Source organism: Aulonocara stuartgranti (genome assembly GCF_965226115.1).
Source record: "Aulonocara stuartgranti genome assembly, chromosome: 22".
Lineage (NCBI taxonomy): Eukaryota > Metazoa > Chordata > Actinopteri > Cichliformes > Cichlidae > Aulonocara > Aulonocara stuartgranti.
The window spans coordinates 7,718,968-7,741,908 of record NC_138957.1 but is presented as its reverse complement, the minus strand read 5'-3'; the positions used below and the strand labels follow the sequence as shown (position 1 = coordinate 7,741,908).

The 22,941-nt window shown below is 40.4% G+C and overlaps 1 protein-coding gene and 1 long non-coding RNA gene across 3 annotated transcripts in view; one reads left to right on the top strand and one right to left on the bottom strand.

Moving 5' to 3' along the window:
* Positions 1-1,781: 1,781 nt before the first annotated feature.
* On the top strand, positions 1,782-3,232 carry LOC309698174. Its single transcript, XR_014274018.1, has 3 exons — positions 1,782-1,993; positions 2,588-2,717; positions 3,157-3,232. It is a non-coding gene; the product is annotated as an uncharacterized lncRNA (long non-coding RNA).
* Positions 3,233-3,334: 102 nt separating this feature from the next.
* slc66a2 (solute carrier family 66 member 2) overlaps positions 3,335-22,941 on the bottom strand; it is a 37,828-nt gene continuing 18,221 nt past the window's right edge. For both annotated transcript variants that reach the window (XM_082520739.1, XM_082520740.1), the window contains one exon: positions 3,335-7,499. In XM_082520739.1, coding sequence (XP_082376865.1) covers positions 7,289-7,499 — 211 coding nt within the window. In that variant the 3' untranslated portion in view covers positions 3,335-7,288. The remainder of the gene's footprint in view (positions 7,500-22,941) is intronic.

Genomic DNA, 22,941 nt, shown 5'->3' with positions numbered 1-22,941 from the left:
GAAGGAAAAACTCCCTTTTAACAGGAAGAAACCTCCAGTAGAACCAGGCTCAGGGAGGGGCGGGGCCATCTGCTGCGACCGGTTGGAGTGAGAGAAGGAAGACAGGATAAAGACATGCTGTGGAAGAGAGACAGAGGTTAATAACAGATATGATTCAGTGCAGAGAGGTCTGTTAATACATAGTGAGTGAGAAAGGTGACTGGAAAGGAAAAACTCAATGCATCATGGGAATCCCCCGGCAGCCTACGTCTATTGCAGCATAACTAAGGGAGGATTCAGGGTCACCTGGTCCAGCCCTAACTATATGCTTTAGCAAAAAGGAAAGTTTTAAGCCTAATCTTAAAAGTAGAGATAGTGTCTGTCTCCCGAATCCAAACTGGAAGCTGGTTCCACAGAAGAGGGGCCTGAAAACTGAAGGCTCTCCCTCCCATTCTACTTTTAAATACTCTAGGAACAACAAGTAGGCCTGCAGAGCGAGAACGAAGTGCTCTAATAGGGTGATATGGTACTACAAGGTCATTAAGATAAGATGGGGCCTGATTATTTAAGACCTTGTATGTGAGGAGCAGGATTTTGAATTCATTTTAACAGGAAGCCAATGAAGGGAAGCCAAAACAGGAGAAATATGCTCTCTCTTTCTAGTCCCTGTCAGGACTCTTGCTGCAGCATTTTGGATTAGCTGAAGGCTTTTCAGTGAGTTTTTTGGACATCCTGATAATAATGAATTACAGTAGTCCAGCCTGTAAGAAATAAATGCATGAACTAGTTTTTCAGCGTCACTCTGAGACAGGATATTTCTAACTTTAGAGATGTTGCGCAAATGGAAGAAAGCAGTCTTACATATTTGTTTAATATGTGCGTTGAAGGACATATCCTGGTCAAAAGTCAACACGTCTCAAGGCTCGCTCTAATCAAAGTTGCACACAATAATCACCCAATGGGTCGTCACTCATAGTGTGCTCACGGTCAATGGCGAGGTCATGTTCATCATTTTCAATGGATTTATTCGTCTTACAGTGCAGCCAGTTGGTGATTCTAGAATCTGTTGGGGCAGGGGCAAAAATTTACAAAAGGCCCCCCCACCCAGCGCTGGAGGGGCCTCTTGTGAGGGCTGAAGGCTCTGCCTCCCATTTTACTTTTAAATACTCTAGGAACCACAAGTAAGCCTGTGGTGTGAGGTGCAAAGTCCTCTATTGGGGTGATACAGTACTATGAGCTCTTTAAGATTTTTTAATTTAGGACAATGATTTTAAAGTTGTTTCTGGATTTAACAGGTGGCCAGCAAAGAGGAGCCAATATGTGCAAAATATACTCTTTCTTGTCCCTGTCTGTACTCACTGTAAGATTCTGGATCAGCTGAAGGCTTTTTAGGGAATTTTGGGACAGCCTGATAATAATAAATTACAGTAGTCCAGCAAGACGTTATAAATGCACTAGTTTTATGGGATCATTCTGAAACAGGATGTGTCTACTTTTAGAGATATTGTGTAAATTGAAGAAAGCAGTCCTACATAGTTTGATATGCACATTAAAAATGGTTCCAATATTTCTCACAGTGTTACTGGAGGCCAAGGTAATAAGATAAGATAAGATGAGACTTTATTGATCCCACGACAGGGAAATTTTTGCGTTACCTCAGCTCAGGTACAGATATCAGAAGGAAAATACAAAAAAATAAAAATAAAATACATACATATATAATATAAGTAAGATAATACACTATATACAATGGTAGCATACACAGTATGTGATTATGGATATGGTTGTGTTTATATGCAAGACAAACTATAAAGCTTAACATAATATCCTCAGGTTTGTCTGAAATTAGAAGTAGGAAATTAGAGGTCAATCAGGGGTTTATGTCTCATAAACATTCCTGTAGTTTAACCAGTTGGTTGTAATAACCTGTGAATTGAGAGCGATTGCGGACGAGCTACTACATGACCGATTGTCTTGTTAACTGACCATCCCAGAAATTTGGGCTTCAGTTTTGGTGAGTAAAATTCTCATGTTTTATTAGCCTGGTGCTTTCTGTGTGCTGCACTGATACCGTTCAAGAATACAGCTTGCTAACAAGCTAGCTAACATTAACTGATAAATTAGCATTCCACCTTTCATCAGTCCAAAAAAATTTGACATGACTGTGGTCAAAACACTAAAGTAGAAGCTTCAAAACTAATGGGTGATGTCACAGTGATGTCCAATCCATATTTTAGATCTATAAAAACTATAATCTATAGCTAATAGTCTAATAGAACAGAAAAGGTTGGAAACAGTGCCTTTAAAGCAGTCTGACAGTTGAGATTGCAGCTAATATGGACAACTTGTCAGTAGGCAAACCTCATTATTTGTCATTTTGTTTGAAATGAGTATCTACCACTGTAACAGTATAGGAAACCATAATTGGCCCACTTTATATCCTATTACTGCTCTATAGGCATTCTAATACCTGGGCCAATTGTTATCTCCAGCACTGAACAATAGCCATGCTGCTTGTGAACACCACCACTCACATTCAAAAAGCTCTTGAGTGGCTCTCTGTGAAGCAGCGCAGTCACTTTATTTAAAATATATTCATTCCATGCAGATAAACTGAATCTTAGAGGAGTACCCTGGTAAGAAGCCACCTGTCTGTGGCGGTTTGACGCAGCGGTGTACTTGTGAAGAGGTTTGATGCGACAACGTTCACAACACAAGGCCCTAGAGGAGTTTCAAAAGTGAGTGCCTCGTATGTTTTCAGTATTTATCACAAAGGGAAGCCTCTTCACTCAAATTCCAGAGGCACTGAAAACAAAGAATTTTATTTCCAGGCCTGTGTGTATGAGGTCCTGACCTTTGAGTTTAAATTAGATAAGTTTCAAACACATTTCTGTCAGTTATGGTCCATGTGTCATTTCAGTTTATATATACAATACATATGTGTGTGTGCATGAATCAGGCCTAATCTATGAGAGACATATGTGGTGCAGTGAAAGGCATAAATAGGAACACATTTTGAATGTGAATCTGGATTAGAAAACATTTTTTCAAATCCATCTTTTTGATCCTTTTTTGTTTGGTGACTCTTATCTTTGTTGTGCCTCCTCTCTGTGCCTGCAGAGAGCTCCGTGTGGAAAGCCAAGCACATTACGATTTATGTTTTTATTATTGCTTCAGATGGCATGTGCCCAAAGCCCAAAGAAGGACCACGGCTGGTGGGCTTACACCTCCTTTGACAACTGATGCCTGCCAGAGCGACACTGTTGATCAGAGCAACGACGGATGTTGTCACAAGTCCCAAAAACATCTCCATCAAAAGGAAAAAAAAACAATAAGTAAAGACATGGCGCAAGAGTTTGTCTGAGTCCTTTTTATTGGGGGACAATGCCACATTAAATGCTTGACAATACTGGGTGGGTTTAAACAGCCTCAGGAACTACAGGTGTGTGGCCAGTTTAAAAGGAAAATGGATAAAAAAAATAGAGACATAAATCGCTGTACTAGGGTAAAAAAAACAAAAACACATAATAAACATACTTACAGAATGATATTTTTGGTATAGTAACAAACAAAAACATGAAAACACGTTCACATGACAAATGAGCAAAAAGATACAAAACACGGAGCAAACAAAGATAAATCATCACGTGCAGTGAAACAGTCACAGAAGTGGAACTCCGAGGTCAGTTTAATCTTGTTTCGCACAACAGGACCCTGTCAGGTATCTCACATTAACTCACACAACACACTCGGGCTCAGCACTGTCGGGACAGAGAACAGGCAATCTTACACTGGCACCTGAAGAGTTAATATAAAAAAGGACAAAATAAATACGTAAGCTAAAAAGATGTAAACATAAAAAAATACCCCCACCGATCCCTCAGTACCCGATTCTCACCCAACGTGTTTATAAAAAGAAGAAGCAGAGAATAGTCGTTTCTCGGCAGAACACAAAGATTTATTTTTGTTGCAGTTTTGTTCTTTTTGAAGACGAGGACAGGTCTGCTGTGGTACACAGGTCACTGAAGGGCTGACAGTCGTGCACCTTATGGTCTGGCATTCCTCCTCAGAGAGAAATGACAAAACAACAACAGTAACACAAAGAAAAAAAATCATATGGCTGCCTCTGCGTTTAACAGGAAATGAATTTCATATGACAAAACGATGAGTAGAACCTGCCCTCACAGAGGACCTCACAATGATGTGGGGTCATGAGCAGGGGGGATATTAAAGGATGTTATTGGATTTGTCATAAATGATAAACTGGCCAGTCAGTGCTTTCTGCAGCCAATATGAGGAAGAGGTACGATCTTAGCTGAGCAAATTCTGAACTGTGAGTCTGTGAAGTTCATCTCTTTAAGGCATAATTCCAGTTTATTACAGCTTGGGCTTTGTGAACAACACCGCTCACAGAACATATCGACTTGGTCCTGCATAAAAACCTTTTCATAAAATGTATTTAACGTTATTATTGCTGTAAGGAGCGAAATGATGTTTGTGCACTTACACTTACTGGTCAATCCCGAACATTTAAAAAAGAAAAAATTCTAATAACACTGAGAACTCCCATTCATGGGAGCTCTGGTTTCATAGGGACTACTTGTGAAATAATTTAGAATGAATGGGGCTCTATGAAGCTCTATGTCATTGTTGGTTTATTTCAGAATGGCTTAAAATCATCCCACATAGCAGACAGGTCTGGGCCAGATCTGGTGTCAAGCCGGCACTGCTGGCTGACTTCTGGCATAGTAAGTGGTATGGGCCAGGCCTGGTGTAGATGGCACTATTTATGTGATGGCATGCCACATCTGGCCCGATTGTGGTTTGGTGTATGTGGCCCAGGCTCATAGAAAACAGGTCTTCCCTGGATCCGGCATCAAGCTGGCACTTCTGACTAACTGGTGTCATGGCAGAGTGAATGCGTCATGTTGTATAGAGCACTATGAGTAATCCGGGAAAGTAGAAAAGCTCTATATCAGAATTAGTCCATTCACTGTATGAACAGAGTTTTGTCATATTTCTTTTCATGCTACCATGTTCCAGCACATGTTGTTATTACATGGCTTGACAGTGTGTCTGCAACTGGCCTGTGGCTGCACACAACTTACACATGGCCAACATAGCGCAAAGAATGACGGCCCTTTGGCACAGGACCACCAGTGTGTCTGCAACTGGCCTTGTGCTGGCCCATGTGTGCCACCTCTGGCAAACCAAAGGGCCGTCATTCTCTGCGGTATGTGGGCCATGTGTAAGCCCATTGTGTGGGCCAGATCTGGGCCATACCAATTTTGCTATGTGGGATTGATGTAGCTCAGTTTTTAGATATGTTATGGATTATGATTGTACAATTAGGAGTGGCACAGCATCACGAGCCACTTTAGGGCATCCATGATTCTGATTTCAGGAAGGAACCAAGCAGCAGCAGAGCATTTCTAGCAGCAGCCTCCTGATAGTGGTCATCATCAAACTCAACAAAGTTTGTCTTTTTTATACAATCACAGTCTAGCGCAGATCGATGGATCTCAATGCCACAGCAAGATAGACGATATGGACAAAAGTAACGTTTGAATTCGAGTGTGTTCAGTGCCATTACCACAGGTGTATAAAATCAAACACCTATCCACGCCGTGTGCTTTTACACATGTTTGTAAAAGAATGGATCGGTCTAAAGAGCTTGATGAATTTGAACGTGGTGCTGTAAGAGGATGTGCCCGCTCCAGATTCCAGTTTCTTGAAACCATATCATACTTTATCACATAAAAAGACATGGAGAAAGCTGTATAACGCACATATTTCTTTCACTATAACACCTCACAACAATGCCGTAACAGGCTGACGTCAGCATATTGTAATAAAAACATTTTAGCCCTTGCTCTTCAGAGGGAGCTGCGCTTTCTGAGTGCTCTTGTTTGTTTTTTGTCACACAAGTCTCAGTGAAATATTGGCATCAAGCTGCAAGCAAATGTAAAAATAATATAATTTGAAAAAGCTTTAGAGCGCTCAGCTTCTGGCCGTCAGTTGGCGAGACTTGCTTGCAACACAACAGAAACAGAAAATCTAGTCTATTGTGGTGAATGCAAAGCTGTCACGAGGCCTTAGAATAAAACATGATCCAATTCAGGACAGAAAAACAGCTTCTTGTTATCCTGCAGTTATAGCATGAATGTAGGATGATGTTCAAAATGAAACAGAAGCCGCAAACATCACTAAATTAAGCCCATGATGCGACTTTAAATGCGGTCGTCATCATAAAGATGAGTTCAGACTGAACGCGAAGCTAAACTAGCGCCTCGAGCTATGATTCAGCTGCTAGTCCCACACATAGAAAATTGGCTGCATCATGCTGGCAGCTTAAATTATTCCTTTACCTTTATGAAGCGCAGTTGTAGGCTCGCAGGATAAGTTTAATGATGTTAACACATCTTTGAGCATTTATTTAGGACGTTTTGGAAATGATGGAAATATATATAAAATGTCGTCAAGGGCTTTAGTATAAAAGTCTTGGCATTTGCTTACAAAGGCTAAGTCGCTCAACTTTTTGCTAGTCTCAAGGCCACTCACATTCATGACCAAACGTGAGGAGTTTTCTTCATTTGGTGACTTTGCTTTTCTGTATTTTTGTCGTGCAAGATTGAGTATGACAGCATATGTCGCCCAACAAGCAGGAGACTGACTGGCATTCCTCCACTGTGTTGGGAAAAAACAACAACAAATGTACATTCAGCAATGCTGTATATTAACATTTCTTTTTTTTTGTTTTGATTGATTTGTAACACATTACTGGCAATGCAGCAATCCATGTTGAAAATGTGGGTGCTTTAAGGCAGAAGTTCCAAGCAACATTCATCTTGAGGACGACACAAGCTGGTCCACTTTTCCTTGAGCACTGATTTCAGTGCGTGCATCTGCAGTTTGCATACGCTGGATGTTCATGTGCTGTGTGTGCATAATATTCTCCACATGCACAGGATGACTCAAGGTGTATTCTCAGAGACGTTTGCATTCCTATTAGCATGCATTGGGCCGCTTTGATAAGTCAAGAGGACAATAAATAAAACAGGCTGACGTTGTGTGTAACAAGTGTCCTTCGGGTATCACTGGAGACATTGCCACCACCTGGTGTCTGTGTATCTTTGCCTTATTTATGAGTGCGTTGGAGTCTTCATTTATACTAGGAGGTGAGGGGGAGCAGCAGCCTACATCATCTCAAGATGCTTTGGTGCGTGTGTGTTTATACATTTCCACAGTGCCTCGATAAGGCCTTCCTCGCTGCTGCTTTGTAGTGTCCTCAGAGATTATGCCGATGTTCTCAGAGGGCTTTGGCACTGGTGGTGTGAGAAACTGTGTGTGACACTGGTTTCTGCGGGTAGCGGCTGTAGTAGTAAACCTGGAAGAGGATGGTGATGTCCACGAAGACCTGCAGCAGGCCGCAAATCCAGAACTGCACCGGAGCCTGGGTGAGGAGGAAGTACCCCGTTTTAAAGGTGTCACCACTGGTCCACATCAGAACCATCTTGATGCTTGATGGAAACAAGAAGAGAAGAAGAGAAAACAATGTTAATATTGTAGCCCATTACTGTAGCTCTACCATTCTGTATCATTCTTTTGTTACCAGATTTACTGGAGTTAATTTTCTTTAAATTATTTTCAATGTTATTTTTCTAACAAGCACTTCTGACAACATGACAACAGTGTTGTAGAGCTTTGTCGTGCCTTCACCAGCCTTTGTCCAGTTTTTCTTTTTAGTATACGTTGGTTAATACATTACTTCCTATTTAAAACATGATTAATAGACTTTAAAAGTCGTGTTGCGGTAATTCTCAATAAAAGCAAAGCGATTAGTAACAGGCTAGGTGTCTAGGGGTGCTGCATCAGAAATGCTGTTAGTGACTATTCTCTTAAGAAAGGGAAACAGAAAATGCTGAGGTATGCCAAACTACACAAGAACTGCACTGAAAATCGGTGGGAGCAGGTATGTACAGAGGATATCAGGAGGGAGGTATAACAGTGCCTAAAGACATCTGTAGAGCACGGTAGAGGCTCTGTCATGGTTTGGGCTGTTTTTCTGCCAATAGTGTTGACAATCTTATCAGAATTGATGGAATTGAAATGCATAAAAGTACTACCAGAGTTTGATCCACCAATTAATATCATCTGGAAAGTATCTGATTAGCAAAGGCTTTGGTTTTTAAGCATGACAATGATCCCAAACATACTGCCAGTGCAGTAAAAACATACCCGGATATAATAACTCAAAATTAAACACTATCGGTCATGGACTCTCATCCCCCAGAGCCTGGACCCCAATAGCAGTGTGGGATCATCTTGACAGAGATTGGAATAATCTACATCCGAAGGAAAACTTTCAATGTATTTCAAAAAGCCTGGAGAACTATTCCAGAAGACTACGTAAATTAATAAAACAGTTCAGTCTGTGTTGAGGAATGAAGAAGGTCATACCAAATATTGACGTTTAGGCTCATTAGAATTGTATAAACTCTTTTTGCCTTCTATGCGGTATTTCCATATATCGTTGCACATATTTCAGTAAATAGCTGCACCCATTTCCCATCATCCAAAGAAAGAATAAAGAAATGAGAGACTTTTTTTCCATAATACTGTTATTGCATCAACATGGTTGTTGCAAAAACAACAATGGCAAAAAATGTCATTAGGAAATAAAAATAGAATCCTGAAGAATATGTGCAAAATGAAACTGTTTAGTATTAATGAGTTGTAGACTGCTGTTACAGAGGAAACCAAATTACTGATGGAATAATTTGTTCTCATATTGAACACTTAGGGCCTGTCCGCACATCAACTTCCACATTAGCATTTTGACCAGACCTTTAATGCATCCTGGCTTCATTTCTATTTGGACTGATTTTTTTTTTACTCCATTTGGTCACCAAAACCACATGTTAATGACAGCAGGACACGAGGTCTGAGAGATGCAGGCAGCAAAGAAATAGGAAATATGACACAATAAGTACCAGGGTAAATTGAAGTAATGAATCTCTTCAGGTTGCATGCTTCTTATTAACTTTGCATCCTGTGGCACATTTCTAACTATAAAATTCTGCTTCCGGTTCATACCGAGCTGTTCACAGAGTGCACGTGAGACAATCCAGACATGAATTATGCAGTTATCGCTCTACAAGTGACTGGAGATGAGCGCCCACATGACTTGGAAGAGCCAAAGTTCCTCTAAGCATAATCATCATCCTCTCACTGGCACTGGAAAGCACTGTGAACTCAACTAATGAGATGGAAAGGGAAGCCAAACAAGAGTCAGCGAAAAAAGAACAAAGGCCTGGGGTCTGAAAACACACTTTCTCATACATGTTATCCTCTCCCAAGATAGAAAAACACAATGTACAGCTGCGTATCAAGTAATGCGAGGACATCAGTTCAAAATTGCTTGTAAAGCTCTCTGAAAAGTTTGGCTTGGTGGTTATGGGTGTTTCCCGCTCTCTTTTATGACAGCATCAACAAATCCATCGCCTTCTGCAGAGCTCAGGTACACTCGAATCTGTTTTTAGTTTGCTTGTTGCATTTTTTTTTATTATTTGTTTGAGGCAGAAATACACACAGGCAATGCAGACAAAGAAAGGACTGAACCAGCAGTGTGCCCACAATCCACTCATAGACGTACAGAAGGAGGTCTTGTCAGATGAGCCTCCTAAAGCTACCAGCCTACAACAATGTGAACACATGCTGCGATATCTGAAATCCTTTCACTCAAGCGTGTTAGCTTGGTTGGTCAGCACTATTTGAATGAGCTTTGCAGATATCTTTTTTTCTGCCACTGAGGCAACTGCTACCCTGAATTTGAAGGGCTGGTATATATCCAGTGGTATCTGACTCTGTGAGATACTGCTGGATATGAGTTTTATTGCCCGGGTCTGGAGATATGTTTATCTGAGATTTAAAAACTGTGAAAAAGTAGAAGAAAGCATTTCCTTTTGTGGTATTTTGTGGTATTAGCCTTGTATTTGATATGTAGTGCACTACCTTTTTGCTTTTCACATTTCTGCCCTCATCTGGGTAGTGACCAAAATAATGTTTGGACATCAGACTAGAAAGCCTCTAGGTGACTGTCCTGGATCGCTCTCTACCAGAAGTGGCTCCGGGACACACAGAGCACATGCTGGACAGATAACGCTCTTTTTCCTTCTTTCTTGGGCAGCTTGTGTCCCTCTTGGAGGACCGGTTAGGCAGAGGGACTAAGGATGCTCCCGCTTAGACTGCTTCCCTGCGATCCAGACCCAGTTAAGCATCAGGATGGATTGATGGCTGGAACTCAGTTCCTGACTGTGACTCATTAGGCTGCTTGCCTTTACTTTTATCAACTTGTAAAAGCTAATCAGGTTTTCTTCTTCCCTGACACTGCTAGGCAATGAATGTGATTACCAATGAGCATTCAATCAATGTCACCTACTGAGCTGAATCAGACAGAGCCAAACTGGCCTTCAGTGTGTAATGCCAGGACACAGCGTGTTTCCATCAATGTTAAAAAAATTCTGTGACATCGTTCCCCTAGAATCAGCATTAAACTTAAGTGTTGACCAGCTTTTATTTTTGTTAATCAAATAATAGCTATAATTCTGAAAAACTTCTTATTGATATTCTGGAAAGCAGACACTAAATCTATGTCTTTGTTGTCCTGTATGGGATTCATATATTTAACCATTTCAAAGGTTTACAGAGAGTGGTCTGAAAAAGACAAAATATCCAGTGAGGGCATTTCTCTGGGTGAAAATGGGCAGAATAGATAACTCATTACAAAAAAGGTATGTACAAGATGTCAAACCTTGAAGTAGCTTTGATGTGTTGTACACTAAACTGGTTACACCTTTCCACAGTCCAGGGAAAACAACTCTGTCTTAGTCGTCTGTGATCTCAACAAAACACTTTCACCGCATTAGTCTTACTGAATTCAACACGATGCTGATTTTATAAAATACGGTCTCCATTAGGTTACACAACAGCAATAAAGTGCAGTGTGCTTACTGTGAACGTTATGAAAAAACCCAGAAACATTTGACCTGTGGCTGATGTTCAGGGCATATTTCACCGTCTGATATGAATGTTCCACTAAGAAAGTAAAGTACATTTAGTTGCAGTTCCCAGTGCCCCGCGGATCCTCTGATAGAGCATCCTGATTAAACATGTCGCAGTGTGATGCTTTGATTACTGCAGCAGGTGAATCATGGTGATATGAAGATAAAGAAGAAACAATGAATCGTTGTGTTAGCAGATTTCCTGCCTTTCTATAAGCCGCTTAACAAATGTAAAAGGGAATGGGGTGGAGGAGTGGCTTGTCACCCCAACTGTGTGCACTTTAGCCACACTGCCCAAAAAGCTTTGGAGCCAAATCCCTTCTTGCATTATTTATATCGCCAACCTCACCTTAGACTTATGTATTTTTAAGACGATTTTTTTTGTTGGGTTTTTTTGTTGCAGATTTTGTCATTTTTCTTACACTCCTTTCTAACATTTCTCCAGCTCCTTCCCTGAATCTTTTCAAAATGTTTGCACTGGCATCGTTTTCTCCATTTTTTTAAGCATGTCTCTCTCCTCATCCATTCAGCCTCCCATCAACTCTCTATACCCGTTTGTATTTGCATTCCCTATACCTGCTGTCCTCACACCGCTCTTTCTCCACGAGGAGCTTGTTAGCACTGTGAAAACAACCCCCTCCAAACATCCCCCAAAAAACCCCACCACCCACACCTCCCTCAGTGGCTGCTGTCTTAGTTATGGTGCTGAATCTGGATGTAAAGATAAGAGAGGGAGGATTCTTGTTTGACCAGTTCCTTTGGTGGTTCTCTAATAAGATGTGGCAAAGGCAGGGCTGTGGGGAGAGGGTGTCTGGCTACTTATCTGTCACCTTCTCTGAGACAAATGAGGGGCGGAGAGTGCCAACTGAGCTCTGGGCTCAAATGGCAGCAGTGGAGAAGTATAAGCTGCACTGACCACACAGTTTCTACACTGGGTTGCAGATGCATGGTATGGTAACACTGGCTAAGTACAAACTGTCTGTTTATTTGTATCCATTTTCAACATGGTGCACCAATAAAACCAGCAAAGACTGTAAACAGAGTAGTTATAAGCTGTAGAAAAGCATCAAGTTTTTCTATAGCTTATTTTTTCTCAGAATTCTGAGAAAAAATAATTCTGAGGAAAAAGTCATTATTCTGAGATTAAAGTCATAATTCTGACTTTTCTCAGAATTTTTTTTACTGTTTTATTTGTTTATACTGAGAGTCACATTTAAGACAAACTTCCACTGCCTTCCAATGGACAAAACTTGATTTATCTTTCCTTGTCAATGAAAGTGTGTTTTTCTAAAACGCAGTTTTACAATGCTAGCAGTTCTGTGCCAATTCATTCATCTTTGTTTAAAAAGCCTATAAATAAATCAGGCACACGCTTCAACCTCAGCTGAGCTATTTGCCATTTCTTGGGACAAAGCACAAACCCAGCACATGCAGAGGCCAGGGTAGAAACTGTCTGGTTCAGCGCCACAGTAGTTCTCCACTTCTGCCATTTCAGCCCAGAGCACAGCGTGCTGACATCAACAGCTAATCAGAAAAGCATATTTCAGTTCCACAATATGACGTATACAGTAAACTAGAAAGTTATAAGGTTTATGTTAAAACAGAGGATCTGTTGTCCATCTATTTTTAGTTGGTTTTTTAGCACATTTCTTTTTTGTGCTTCACTCACACAATGTAATTTCAATTCACTGTCTGGCACAAATTTGTAAAAAGCATAAGGCAAGGATATGAAACTGTGGAAACCTGGAGGCAAAAAACCATTAACAAATTGACTATGATGAACAGAGTAGCAGTGACAACAGAGCTGTAGCATTACAGGAGGAGCTTTTCCGATGGCGGGTTGCCAAGTGGCTTACAGATGTACAGCTAGGCCTATGAGATTTTTCATTTGGATTCTATATTGACTCACTCTTACAAAGTTATACTGTCAAAGCCCAGTACTTCTCTCAGCTGAACTTAGAACTTTTGCATTTTTACAAGACAAAACAAAAACAGTGGGGTCATTCCATCAAGTTTTAATCCAAACATTAAGAAAATACTATTTCTATTCAACTTAAATGCTGAGTCGAGCAAATATGCCAAGTTCTATCACAGGGCAGCTGTGGCTACAACTGTAGCTGCCTCCACCAGTGTGTGAATGTGAGAGTGAATGAATAGCAGAATTGTAAAGTGCTTTGAGGGTCTTGAAAAGCGCTATATAAATGCAATCCATTATTATTATTAAAAGCAAAGATTAGACTATCTGCTGATATTTAAGTGCCATTAAAGACAAAATTCAATCAGAAGATGGTTTATGAAGGCCCGCATACCATTTTACACAACTAACTACTAATTTACTAATTTTCTTTAAATAACGATGCTCAAGATTGTATCATTTTGCTGTTCTTTGTGGTCTTCGCTGTCTGGTTGTTCATTCATACATTTATTTACAAAAATATGACTTTAGATCAACAGTTCATTCTCAAAAGAGCTGTAACCCTGAAGGATTGAAAAGAAACAATCCCATTATCATTTAATCATCCAAGAAAGAGAAAGCAGGACCCCGAGTGATGGATCAGATGGAGAGATTTCGTGTTGGACGAATGATCTGAGGATCCTGCAGCTGCGGTGATCCGAAGCTCTGCCTGACAGCCCTGCTACACACAAGTGGTGCCATGCACCAGACCACAGGTGATGGCCTGGCTGCATCAGCAGTCAGTTCAGATCTACCCAAGGCACGTGGCAGTGTGTGCAGACAGCAGCCTGCAGGCTAAATATGGCTCTGGCACCGTTATCTAGCATACTGGGATGCAGCTCAAAATCACAAACCTTATAAGGCTGCAGTTGGCTGTCTGGATGTCCCATTTCTGTGTTTTGTGTTTGTGTGAGCCTGTATGTGTTGTTGTGTTTTATTTGTTTAATGGTGGGCTGGTCAGCATCAGTATGTACCATCTAATAATAGCAGCAGCTTGAAAACTGTTACCACAGCCCCCCTCAAAACACAGGATACACATGCCACAAACACCCCTTTAATCCGGCCTAATGTCCTCCTTAAAGTATCTGCCTTCACAAATATTTATTGTAGACTGGCTGAGATAGTTTCACTTGGTTCCAAGACCAGTGGCACCCACATGATTCAAGAAAACATCTAAATGATCTATTAAGCAGCACTTAAACTCGTATTAACATATCTTCTGTCACTTTCTAGAATTAAATGTCAGAAAATGGATTAAAAAGCCAATTATGTATATTATGTAAGCAAATACTCCACTTTCCGAGAACACTAATAAGAACTGAACACTGTGTTTTATATTATAAATAAAAAAAATAAATGGTTATAAATTCTAGAGTACAATGAATAAAAGAATAACCATCCAGCCATTCTCTTCCGCTTATCCTTTTCAGGGTCCTGGACCCTGGAGAGGTCGCCAGTCTGCTGCAGGGCTAACACATACAGACAGACAACCATTTGCACTCACACCTACGGGAAATTTAGAGTTTCCAATTAACCTATCCCCACTAACTGGATGTCTTTGGACTGTGGCAGGAAGCCGGAGTACCCGGAGAAAACCAACGCAAACACGGGGAGAACATGCAAACTCCACACAGAAAGACTTCTTGCTGTGCAGCAGCAGTGCTAACCACCGTGCTGCCTAAAAGAATAACATAGGAGAAAATTAGCTCCAGATTCAGACTGTTTTAAATTTATGCATGTCTTAATTCATGATTTTATTAATTTTTGATTAATTAGGATTTCATAATTAACAATAAAAAACTGAATTAAAATTAAATATTAATCATAATGTCATTTATTAAAATGAGGTTTTGTTTAGAATAAATTTATGCAACCCCACCCCCCAAAAAACACTTATATCTCAAAAATTAAAACTTGCTTTCTTTTACGCAGACCTGTTGTGATTAATGTTGTGTTAGCCCCTAAAAAGCCCCCCCCCCCCCCCCCCCAAAACAAACAAACAAAACAAACAAACAAAAAAACCCAGTCAGAGTGAAATTTTCAGTTTTAGCAAATAGCAGCTGGCTGCAGGAGGGAATAAGAAGTATAAACATTCGCTGATAAAAGACGAGGCTGACAAAGATGATGGGGAGCATTCACTTTATCCTTATGATAAAAAAAAAAAATCATAACTACTGGAGGCTGCCAATGACAAATTTGGTTTAGCATTCGAATTAAAAGAATGACATTTAACTTAAAGTTATGTATACTGGGAAACATACGATTATGATTGATGAGGTTAATATAACACCTGAGGGTAAATAAACAGATAACTAACATGGTTTCAGATCTGTCTTCATGGACATGAGCCATGTCTTCCCGAGTTCCCTTCATGATTAAAAACAACAACAACAACAACAACAACAACAACGATAACAAAACAGCTTTGCTACCTCCTGTCTGGTGCAGCGATGGTGTATGTCTACACGCTGAGTACATCTGAAATGATTCATAGCAATATCTACCCCGCTTCAACTCCACCCACTGCCTACTGGGGAGTGTGGAGACGTGCACTACTGTGAGTCTGAATATATAAATACTAGAAAGTGGTGTAACTTAAAATATACCTACAGTCAGAGTGGGAGCTTGCTGCCTGGGCCATTAATTGAGAGGAAGTCAGCATTATCCTTTACCATGTGGACATGTTTTTTTTTCCTTTTTAGTTCCAGGCACTTACAGAAAGTAGCTCTCTTGTTTACATGTGTGCATTTTAGGGCTGCCACAAACGATTATTTTGATAGTCGACTAGTCACCGATTATTTTTGCGATTAGTCGACTAATCAGATCATCATCCATTGGACGTAAAACTACAGCTTATTGCACCAGCAGCATCTGCTCTTATATAACTATCATTAGCTTACAGCTTTAAGTGTTTAAGGTCTGTGCTAACTAAAAATAAAGACAAGATGATAGTTTATTCAATTTTAATGAAATTTGCAGATTGTTTCGGTGAAGTTTAATAAACTCCTTGCTATCTAAAATATAACAGGACACTGGAGTATATTCTGGAGCATCTCACACTTCTGATAATCAGCTGTCTGCTTGACGTTTATTCAGCTGTGTAAAAACTATAACTTTAATCTCAGACAAACTGATTTACTCAGGAACAAATAAAATACAAAAAAAAAAGCCAAACAATAACATTTTAAGTTATCTAAGTGACTCATATATATTTAACCTGAGTAGCGAAAGACGGCGGTGGGTTTGAAAACGATTTGCGGGGAGTCCGGTGTTCTCACGGCGCTAGTGAGCCTAGCCCCCGGCTCGCTAACGAGCTAGTGGGTAACAGATGTCTCCGAAAACGTAGGAGCGCTTTTGAAAATATGTGGTGTCCTGATAAACTGAGCAGATATTTGAGGTTTACACAGCTACATTCTCGCCTGAAAATATGTTAAACGTTTATTTTGTGACCCAGAAAGAATAATAAGAGTAACATTAAAACTAACTAACTGCCGCCATTGTTGGAAACTGCGCTGGGCCGCGCTATGAATTCTGGGACACAGCTTCTTCTTCTTCAGGGTTTAACGGTAGCTGACATCCTTGTACATGCAGTGCTGCCATCTTCTGTTTCAGTCCGTTATTACACTCTTAAATCCTGCCACTTATTCCTGCGTCTTTTGGGATCTTACAAAGCTTCAAACGACGCGTCGACTATTAAATCAGTCGTCGACGATTTTGATAGTCGACGTAATCGTGACTAGTCGACAAATCGTGGCAGCCCTAGTGCATTTCTTACTTCCTCTTAACTACACATACCCCGAACACAAGAACAAACCTGATAGTAACACTGCAGCCGAGTTCTAACCTTGAAAATTGTAAATTGAAACACAACATCCTTCCCTTTATAGATTTTTGCTTCATATCTCACACACACACACACACACACACACACACACACACACACACACACACACACACACACACACACACACACACACACACACACACACACACACACACACACACACCTTGATTGTTGGCTGAGGTAAGTAACCTAGCAACAGCCTGCCAGACTCAACAGGTTGTGCTCACGGGAAGGAGAGGACAAACAATAAACAGGACTGGAAATGACAATGTCCTCCTTTTGAGGAAGATTTAGCTTCAGACTGTGCAGTAGGGTAACAAAAGAAAAAGCAGAACTAACAGGAAGCTTCATGTTCTCACAGACTGGGGGCTGGAGTTCTTTTGGCTATATTTGAACTAACTCTATGGATAACAGAGATACAGGGACTACACTGTGTTTATCATTTGAGAACTAATGAGACTGTATCACTGACAATTTCCCCCTGCTTCATATAGCTTAATCTATATGATCTCAATTTATTAGCAGGTTTATATTTTATACTAATAATTGAATTCTGCTAAATAGTGGAAAAAGCTTTAATATAACCATTGGTCCCACACAAACAAGCAATTAGTTATACTGATTTCTGGTGTTAGTAAAACTTTCAAATAAATAGATTCTTTTAACAGAGTAAGAATCATATATGGCCATATGGCCTGGTCTAAAAGCAGAGACCTTTCATATCCTATAATCTGGTTTCCCACATAGTTATATAACCTTGAAAGTTTACCAAAATGCACTTTTTGAAGTTTTCTCTAGTGAGAACAACATCCTGGGCACCAGTGCTTTTTGTTTACTCTACATCACTGATGTTAAATACTGCCAGCGTTGTTACTGAAACTATGATACACTCCATGATCTCGATGGTCAAAATGAGATTTAGTTTCTTATGATGCTTGGAATTGTACTGTTGTAGCATCTATACCAGTATAAAGTGCCTGCAGGAGATCATTGTTGTGATTTTGTGCTATATAAATATAATGTAATTGAATGGGTTAACAGATATGGTTGGAGTTTGAGCTTCATGGAGAAAAAAATATTTGTCTGCATATATCTTTAATAGATTTCTTTAAATTTAAACACATAAACTGACATTATTATTAGAAGTTGGCACCGTCTTCCATGTAAACTTGGTTCTTGAAGGATTGCTCCAACTATTATAGAGCAATCCTTCCAACTATTATAAATAGCAGACCACACGTGGTCTGCTATTTACTAGGGGTGCAACGATACTCGTATCAATATTGAACCGTTCGATACAGTGCTTTTGGTTCGGTACGCATATGTATCGAACAATACAACATTTTTAATTTATTTTATCAACTTTTCTTCTGACGATGCTGTCTGTGTTGAGAGCTCAGTGGATCTGCGCTCGACTACTCCGCCTAGGCAGCACTGTCGAGCGCAGATCCACTGAGCGCAGCGCAAGCTAGCAAGACAGAAGCTAAGCTCCTTGCAACATAGCACATTGAATCCTTAGCAATAATGTTCGTAGAAATTCAGACAAAGACCTGAGAAACATGACAAAATACAACAATGCAACCCATTCAATATTATTGTACTGTGAGATATGATATCAGATATGATAGTTATCTATTTAAGAAAGAGGGGGGGGGGGGCAGGAGGGGGAAGAGAATAAAGATATGATGCACCAATGCAGACCAGTTCATTGCTATTAAGAAGTTGGATATGGTTATTGTCCGTGAGAGGGGGGCAGAGAGTTCAGGAGCCTCACAGCCTGTGGATACAGGCTGTTGGCCAGTCTGGATGTTCTGGCCTGTATAGACCTGTACCTTCTCCCTGAGGGCAGCAGATGGAAAAGGTGGCGCGCAGGGTGATGTTGGTCCCGCAGGATACTGTGCACCCTCCTCAGACAGCGAGTGGGGAAGATATTACTGATCTCTGGCAGACTTGTTCCAATAATTCTGCCAGCTTCTTTCACCACCCGCTGGAGTGCTTGCTGATCGGCCTTGGTGCAGCTGGGGAACCACACTAGAAATCCATACGTCAGAACGCTGCTGATGGCACAGTTGTAGAAGTTCAACATCAGAGATCTGGGAATGTGTGCGCTCCGCAGTCTCCTCAGGTAGTAGAGGCGCTGTTGGGCCTCTACTATCTTGGTTTTCACGTGACGTATGACCCTGAAGGTAAGTGTGTCATGGACAAAAGTAAAACAGTATGTCGGATGTGCCACGCAATGCTCAATTACATGGGTGGGAACTACTGCGTTAGCGCAGTTTGCTCGTTAACGTGTTGACCCATCCAGCCCCACGCACGGGGTGATCCGCGGTAGCTCGTTAACGGAGATTTGCCGTGTTGTGGCGTTAACGTCATTTCAGATTAACGCTGACAGCACTAGTGGGAACACAACGAATATGACTGCACATTTACTCCGACATCATCCTAGTGCAAAGACAAGTGGAAGGAGACAAAAACAACAAGCACGCATGCTACAAACTTTACCCGAGTCATTTAGACAGCCGTTAGCACATGATTCTCCTTATGGGGACCTGATATGTTTAATATGCTGCTGAGAATATAGCCCAGAAGAAGCGTATACTGTAGTATAGCTTTTATTTTGGAAAGAGCCATTTCTCTGTAATAAACTCTCTTTTCCAAAGATGAGTGATTTCTCGATCAGATAGAATTATTTTTTTTATTACTACTTGTTTCAGCAACATTAAATTTAAAAACTGTACGTTTGAGTTAAAATATATAGTTATAATTTTAATAAATGACAAATTAAAAAAGCATGAACATTTTTTTGTATCGAAAAAATATCGAACCATGACACCAAAGTATCGAACCGAACTGTGAATTTTATGTATCGTTGCACCCCTACTATTTACCTTAATCGGTTAATTATTCAATAACTTGTGATCCCATGAAAACATAGTGGTGGTTAGTTAGATGTAGATGCAGCGACAAAGATCCTATACGATTACTCACTGAACTGACTGTACACAGCAGAAAATAAAAAGGAATCTGTTGTCATGGCAAGGTAATATGGTTAAAGTGAAAAACTTTAAACTAATGAAACTGATGTTTAATTCAGTTCCATTTTATTAATCTCAAAGTAAGAGTCGTCATTCCCTATGTACAGGCACTTTATAGGGAATCGTGACAGTGGGAAAGAATAACTCCCTTTTAACAGGAAGAAACCTGGAGCAAAACTAGGGCAAAGGGAAAGGCAGCCATCTGCTGCAATGAGGGGGGGGGGGGGGGAGACTTTGGTTAGTTTTACTGGAAAGCATTAATCTACAATATAAGACAACAAAATTTACTTTATCTCAGAAGTCTAGCTAGCTACACTATTCCGGCTTACAGTAGTGTTTACAGTACCTCTGTAGTTAGGCTTTCTTTCTACCGACAACATCTGAACTGGTCACTTGTTTGACAGCTCATACCTGATATCTAACAAGGTATAAACCTAAAATTTAACATGCTAAGATATAGCACTTGTTTTTTTGGGGTTTTTTTTTCCTCTGATGTGATCTTGAAGTCATTTTGCTTGGATAACCACTCCTGGTGAGATTGTAGCATTGTGTTAACATGCATCTGCCCTCTTAATTCCTAAGGAAGTAGTAAGAGTGTACTTACTTCTTTGCTGGGCTGTACAGAGCTCAGAATAAATGTTCTTTGTCATGTGACTATGTGTGTTACGACTCCTGATGTAATGCTGTTTAATATGCAAATCTCAGTGTACAGGTACCTCTCCGTGATTGGTGGAACCAGAAGAAGGATCATACGGATTGGCTAACCAGCTGGAGATGGCTCATATGATGACACCGCCATGGACGGCCAGTCATTCATCCTCACCTCATTCCAACCAGCAGACCAGGAGTACAGGAGCATGTAGGGGTGGACTGCCTTTTTGTTTGATTATAGTTTTCTCCTGTTTTTCGTCGTTAGGGAGGCAAGTTGCTTTCATTTAGTTTGATTCTTTTGGTCAGTTAAGTTTGGTAAATCCTCGAGATAGGCTCCTTTTGTTTGTTGTTTTGGCGTTAGGTCCACCCCGAAGCTATAGCCAGCTAGTTCTTTTGTGTCAAGTGACCTAATGAATCAACATATTGTAAATAAATCATTATTAAACTACTATTAATGCCACCAATTGTGTGATGTGGCTGCTCGGGGTCTGACGAGGATGGATCACCCTTATGTTGTGGTCTGGCCACCCCTAGACGGGCCATAACAGTGTGTAACATATAGGGCCGAGTTTAATTAAATGAATCAAGATGAGAAAGAAACTCCTAGAAATTCATAAGCAACACGGTGAGTCACAAAAATCAGCAACTGCAATGACAAGACTGCGTAAAAGAGAGTTCCCACTTCTTGCCATTGCAATCTTTTTGTAAATACAGATAGTGGAACACGTCGTAGAGCCCGATTAAATCTATGATTAAAACGGCTGTTGGCTATTTGCCTGTAATTCCATCATGATGTATTTTCCCACAAAATTTTTTTCCTCCTGTTTTGACAGCAGCATATATGGTTCTTCCTATCAACATCAATGACAAACATTTCTGTGTGCTGTCAGTACTTCAGAAGAATAAAATTCTTTTCTACAGGCCAGAACAAGAAACTCAGTCATAAAAGCAGCACAAAAACCAACATATTCCTTTAGAGCATCTAAAATATATTTTACAGAGTACAACTGAGAGCACAGACAGTCTCCAATGCACCATAGAGATACCATTATGCCTGCCCTGACCCAAAATAATGTTTACAACCTTTGCCTACAGGTTTGTCGAAATGCAGTGTAGAAAACAGCTAACTTTGTCAGGGGAAGAGGAACCTAGCAAACAAGTAAGAAACACTTTCTAATCACACAAAAATCACAAAATGCACCAGATTTAGCAATATAAGAACAACTGAGTGTGGGGTCCTTCAGCAATCACACAGTGTAGAGAGCTTAAAGGACAATGTTGGTAGTGGAGAGAGTGTCGGGTGGGCAGAAAATATAAGGAAATCAAAAATAAATAAGGCATTGGACAGAGAGGGTATGGAAAGGCCCAGCGTGGGAGCTGTCATGGCCGGTTAAGTGGACAGGCAGCCCTGCTGGAGCTCTGTTATCTGTCTGCCGCAGAAAGTCAACCAGCAGAGAGGAGGGTATATGAGTGTGCGTGTGTGGGGTTCTGCTCTAAGGCAGGACACACACTGTGAGAAAGCTTTTTATTGCATGTTCTGTGAACAATCTCAGATGAACAGGTCTTTTCATATGGACATCATCAGTTTAATCTTTCCAAGTACTTTTAGCAACTTAAACATCTCTATCTAAATCTAGTTTAATCATATGGATTCTCTGTGGGTTCTTTTTAAATCCATGCCTGCAATTACTGTAACAAAGTATACAATTCCAAAAAGCAGTTACCAGGGCTTGGCCACAGCTCAGAGAGCTGCTAGGGCCAATTCTGAAACTGTATATGCTTTCAAAAAATCAATATTATATCACAGTCTCTAATTACAGCCTGAGGCTTGATGCAGATCTTCATTAATGAGCCTAAATGACACATTAGCAACTGACGTGGGGAAACAGAATACTTCATTACCATACTGATTCTCAGGCAAAACTTCAGATAGCCAATTGTCAGGCTGAATTAACACATGGTTGCTGTGAGCCGTGCTCTTACTTCAGGTGCCAGAGATACTTAATAAGCATGTGTCAGTGTTAATGATCACATGTGCGACAATATCATCTGGAATCATTACGGTGTGCTGCTGTACAGCCACAGAGCTGTCTGTGATGGAAGCGGCACTCACAAAAGAAACATTATTTAACAGGGCAAAGACAGTATCATTAATCGAGGACAGGACTAAATCTGTTTTAATTTTCATTGGGCTGACTCTCGATAAATTACACTGAAGACCTAAGTAGTTGATGAAAATAAGAGCGTGTTGGCCAATAACCATTCTGCATTTAAAGTTGATTATAGTGGCAAACTTCTCTAAGAAGCCTGAAGACTGAGTCTATCCTTTTCTAAGTTTGGGTCTTATTATCTCCCATCTTCTGATTTTGGGGGGGGGGGGGGGGGTTGTAGTCTAACATTAATACAGTCTGATAA